The sequence below is a fragment of the Sapajus apella genome, unplaced genomic scaffold (assembly GCF_009761245.1).
Source record: "Sapajus apella isolate SASKATOON/1434 unplaced genomic scaffold, GSC_monkey_1.0 scaffold48, whole genome shotgun sequence".
Taxonomy (NCBI): Eukaryota; Metazoa; Chordata; class Mammalia; order Primates; family Cebidae; genus Sapajus; species Sapajus apella.
In genome coordinates, this window is record NW_022436988.1 from 2,441,104 (window position 1) to 2,446,895 (window position 5,792).

The 5,792-nt window shown below is 43.6% G+C and overlaps 1 protein-coding gene across 2 annotated transcripts in view; it reads right to left on the minus strand.

Moving 5' to 3' along the window:
* Positions 1-5,792, minus strand: part of RPTOR (regulatory associated protein of MTOR complex 1) — a 392,717-nt gene that overhangs the window by 297,972 nt on the left and 88,953 nt on the right. For both annotated transcript variants that reach the window (XM_032241406.1, XM_032241407.1), the window contains exon 3: positions 2,693-2,775. In XM_032241406.1, coding sequence (XP_032097297.1) covers positions 2,693-2,775 — 83 coding nt within the window. The remainder of the gene's footprint in view (positions 1-2,692; positions 2,776-5,792) is intronic.

A 5,792-nucleotide genomic window follows, 5' to 3' on the forward strand; every position in this document is an offset into this window, starting at 1 on the left:
CCGCGCCGTCTACGCCAGGCCTCCCTCCCTCTCTCCTGTAAGAGCCGGGCCGTCTATGCCAGGCCTCCCTCCCTCTCTCCTGTAGCCCACGGAAAGCTGTGAGAAGCTGTGTGCCATGCACACTGGGGCAGATGCTATTATTACCCAGTGCATATGGCACAGCCCCACGCTCACACCACAGAGCCAGTGAGAGGTATCCTGTGACATCCGCTACCTTAGGCTAATTTCTAAAATAGATGAGGTCCGCTCATCGTGAGCAGCAGGAAATTTTTAAGCATTTTTATTGTACTTTAAAATGAATGCAATGGTGTTGGGATTCCAAAAGCAAATATTAGGTACTCATTGTGGTTTTGCTTCCTGAATGCAGGAAAAAGATGCCAGTCCGCGTGTGTGAACAGCTTCCTTCTGTGCCACGGCAGATACTTCGTTCCAGCTTCCACGTTACAGACCAGCCCAGATGGGACCCCACCCGCGCCGGTGCCTCTTCCTCAGCATCCTGTAATCCTGACACATGCTCTGTCTCACCAGCCCTTCAAACCAGCTTTTACTCAGAGAATCATTTTGCACATCCATTGCTGAAATCCGGCCAACTTTAACAAATTTTCCCAGACTACAAATCACTCAGAGGACTGCACCCCTTGTGCACCTGTGCTCGCCGTCCCAGGGCAACGTGCTACTGTCACAGGAAGGGAATCCTCAATCCCATGCTGAGCCGACACCATCATCTTTCTGGCTGTCATCACTGACCTACATGGAAAGGTCCCCTTCCCTATATCATGATGCCTCTTCTCAATGTCATGGAAGAGATCTGCTCCTAGACAGAAATTCAGATGAAAATGACAGATGCCACCTTAGAAGCTTCCACTTCCTGTCAGCCAGCATCAACTGTCTCATATCTACCAGCTCAACTAACAATAAAGCTAGCAGGAAATCAACTCTTAGCACTCAAAATAAAAAACTGTAAATCACACACAGTCTCTTGAAATATTAAACACATGTATTCTGAAAGGCTATATTTCCTTACCTAATAATTCTTTGAAAAGAAGAACTGGTTATAATAGCAGAGACTCATTCTAGAAAGAACACAATTGGTAGATCTGAATTTGTTTGGTGACATTGTTTTTTAAACAAACGTATCTAGTAAAACTCGAAGGTACAAAGCAAAACCCAGGAGATGGCCAGAAGCAGCGAGAAAGGCATTCCTCTGAATTCCCATCGTGTTGGTCAACAGCACGCCATCCGCCAACGCTGCCTCGTCTTCCAACACTGCCACTCACCCCACACTCCTGTAAGCACCCATCTCACCATGCTGAGACCCTAGGGTACCTTCAGAGTCTTCAAAGAAGCTTTTCTCTATGCAAAACACTAGGCATCCCTACTAGTTTTTAAAGGACTCCACCATCCAAATCTCTTTCCAGTCCTCATCCAATCTCCAAATGTGCTGTGTGCTTGCTCTCAAGAGAAAGGCCACTGCATGTTTACAGAAACCACCACGAGGTAACGAATTTAAGAGAGGGAAAAGTAAAGCCATTAGACATCAATCAAAAAGCCATTAAGACACTGCCTTTTAAAGAACAAGTCTGCTGTAAGCAGGAAGATGCGCCCTAAGACACAGGTGCTTCCTAACGATTAGATCCCGGCCGCAGGCAGCAGCAGCAATGACCCGAGGGCATGGTTACAGGCACGAAAATGTCGTTTCTGGCTCTTCTCTCACTCTAAAAATGTAAGTAAAGGATAAGGAATCCCTGAATCCCAGATCATGTGCATAAATGATCCACAAATAAAAATTCCAACCAAGTAAGTGTTGGAAAGCTTCCATAAATCATTTGTTTCCACGAGGCTTACATCCAAAAGGGGAGGGTAAAGCTCACAGGGATGTGCAGGTGAGGCACCTGCTCCACCCACGCTCTCCATTACACTCCTTTAGGTAAGTCCAGTCCGTCCGCCAGGCAAAGCCGCATATAAGGCACCTTCAAAAGCGCCCGGATTCCTAGTTTTTTATTAAATTTATTAAATCTCCAAACCAGTTAATAAGAAAGGCTAAAGGTCTTTGGGTGGATTACAAATAACTTAAGATCTTAAAGGCAAATTGACACAGTTACAGTCTATGCCATTTTTCTTTAAAAAAAAAAAAAACCAAAAACCAAAAACCAAAAAAAAAAAAAAAAAAACACCCACACACTAATTAGTAACTGGCTCCCTAAAAAGAACCCTATATTTTGAATCAAAGACAAAGCATATAATAGGTGTCATCTTTTGAATGTTGGGTGCTTTATTCTCAACTACTTGAAAACTGAAGACATGATGAACAGCGCTAACTAGTTGAGGTTGCAAAAAAGTTACTGAAAATACATTTTCTGAGAAAAAACCACGGGTTCCGGTCACAATAATGCTAATAAAATTTTAAAAGCACACACATACAAAAAAAACCATGGTTAAGAGTAACATGAAGAATATTTTTTCTTTTCTAAAAATCTGGAGTAAACTTAAACAAAATAAGTCTGGACTGTCCAATGCAAGACTTGCAATAATGTGTACGCTGTCAGGCCAGTACCGCGACCTACAGCCAGCAGGCGCCACGCCGCGCAAGGCAGGGTCTGCACAGAATTCACTCGGATTCAAGGACTGTTGTAACCAAGAACTGGAGTTTCCCCGTAAGAAAGAAAAGGAAGAGCAAGTAAAGCAAGCTTACCCTTGGCTGCCAGTTCTCGTACTGCTTCTGTAAATTTGCACCGATGGTTTCCAGAGCTTTCTGAGGACCCATCGACAGAGGATCTGAGGAAGCAACGGAAGAGAGAAAGTTCTTTACGTATGCACGTCCTCCTCTGCTAGACCTCTCTTTCACAGTTTCTTCTTATGTAACGCTCTTCAAAGTCACCTTTGACTAACAGTGACACAATGCCTACGGTTGATCGGTGTTCACCAGATTTACGAAACCACTCATGTGCTCAAACAAGCTGACACGCCCGTGAAAGCCAGCGTTTTAACGTCGGGGCAGGTGACTGTTCTTCTATCCATGCTCATGTGTATTTCAGCACCTGCAGCTTTCCCGCACTTTCACTGTTTGCTTCTCAGGCTCCTGATCAGCTTTCTGTGAAATGGCAGCTCTGCAGTGAGTACATGTGCACCTGTGTGTTCAGACTACGGCTCTCGTGGGTACAGGAACAGGGGAAGGAAATAAGACAACGAAGTGATACTTTTTAATTAATTTTCATCTGTACTCAGTTTTCCCACCAAAAAAATCGGTTTCACAAACATACATACATGTCCATTATTTACTTCAGCAGTGGCTTCTACGGCAATGAACTCTCAGCCAGCAGTTCACAAACTTGTTTGGTCTCAGGACACATCTGCACTCTAAAATTACTGAAAACCCTGAAGACCTTCGGTTTATGTTGCTGTATCTATCAGTATCTCCTATATGTGAAATTCAGGTAAGATTTTTAAAGTTGTTTTTTCTTCATTCATCTTAAAAACAGTAACAAACCCATTATATTTTAAAATAAATATTTATTATAAAAATAACTATTTTTTCCAAAAAGCTTAGTGAGAAGAGCAGCATTATTGTACATTTTTGCGAATTTCTGGAATGTGGTTTAATCAAGGATGGGTGACTCTCATCTGCGTTCACCTGTGGCGGTTCATGGCTTCGGTGAATGCATAGGCAGAAGCTCCTACCTCACACACATACCTATCATTAGAAAGCAGAAGAGTACCTTAAAATGCTATTTTACATAATCATGACTCTTTTTCTTTGATACTACACCAAAACTTATCAAATGATAATTACTTCCAGGATATTTGAGACATACTATCTGAAACCACATCAATGAAGTTTTTGTATGCTATCACATTGAAATTCACTGCCCTCTGTTGTACCTTGAGTGGGTTTTTTTACCCATAGCTTATTTTGTATCATCATGCATTGACCATTTTCAAAATACTGGCTGATTGAACTATACAGATCTTGTATTTTCATTCTCTAATATTAAAAAAAAAAATTCCCACTCATTAACATCACCATGATCTCATCAGAAATGTCTTAAGTACTTCTAATTCCTTTATGAGTTTCCATTTGTCTTAAGGGGAAGGAATCTGGGACAGAGCTAATGAAATTTGAGTGGTGAGTGAGTGTGTGAGGAAACTGATGAATGAAGTGTGCAGGTAGGTGGATGGAATAGTAGACGGTAGTTGGTGTTTGTATAAAACTTTCAGCTCTTCATAAGTTTTTCAATCTGCAAGATTTTCAGCATAACCCCTCTGTCAGATGACTTGGTCCAGGGTTACCGACAGTGCTGGCATTCAGCCAACCTGAAGGAGTGCCGCTTTTTCTTTTTCAACCTCTCCATCTTCTTCATACGTACCCAGTCTGATTACACGTCCTATCCATTTCACCTTCCAAAGAGCTGGCGCTCCACCATCAAGTGCTAACGTGTTCATCCAACCCGTGGCCCTTCAAGATGTTACTCAGGCCCTCCCACCTCCCAGCTGGGTTTCTGAATCTGGTCCAATGACTCCAAAGAGAGTGGTGCCCCGGGCACAGACAGGGCCACCACTGCCCCAGTCTTCCTCTTCTCAGTCCACCCTGAAGATGAGCGCAGCCTGACCCCTCCCCTCAGAAGCCCACAGTGTCCGCCGTGTGCTCTATTTAGATGGGAAGCTGTCAAGAGAGTGGAGACCCAGCAGTGTGGCTTCAGGGGTTGGGGGGGACCCGAAGGGGACAAGATTAGGCTTCTGGGCCACTGGTCATATTGTTCCTTGATCTCAGGAACATGGGTATGATCAGTTTAGGAAAATTTATCCAACCACTGTATACACTTGGGTTGGGTGCAGATTTCTATGTATGCTATCCTTCAAAAAAACGTTAACGCTGAAAACCCCATCCAGCACTCACCGCTCAGTGTCTTTGTAGTTCTTTGTGCCTTGTATTTAGTAGACACTTAATAAACATTTGTTAATTGACTTATTAACTGAGTACTGCCTACTAGATGAAGTGCCAATTTCTCTTATGGCTTTCAAGGACGCTGCCACTAATTAGTTATGTAGCCTTCAACAACTCATTTTTTGACTGAGAAAATACATAATGGCAAAAGGGCTACTTTGAAATTGGAAATGGTTTTTAATGACTTGATATTTTCCTAATCATAATGCCATCTCTGTCTATTTATAATTAGTCCTATATACAGTGAGAGACGTTGTGATCTTCCTGAGTTCAGGGGCAAAGCTTGGACCTACACAGCTGCAGGCACGTGGGGCAGGAACGCTTCGGCCGGGACCCACAGCCCTCGCAGTGTCTGTGGGGCTAGGATGGGAGTCATCGTCTTTCCACAGGAGCAATCCTTTACAGTCTGGCCCCATTCTAACCACTAGCCCTTACTCCTCACATAGCGACAAAATTATGTTTCTGTGTCGCCTACTGCTGTATTATATAAAAACCAGGAACTAGATAGATCTTCAGCAGATTTGAGGGGATGAACATGCTCTGTTTTAAAAAACAGTCCTCGGCCAGGTGCGGTGGCTCACGCCTGTAATCCGAGCACTTTGGGAGGCCAAGGCAGGCGGATCATGAGGTCAGGGGACCACGGGGCCAATGTGGTGGAAGCCATCTCTACTAAAATACAAAAAATTATCTGGGCATGGTGGCGCATGCCTGTAGTCCCAGCTACTCAGGAGGCAGCAGAATCACTTGACCTCAGGAGGTGAAGGTTGCAGCGAGCTGAGATCACAGCACTACACTCCAGCCTGACGACAGAACAAGAATCTGTCTCAAAAAAAAAAAAAAAAAAAAAAAA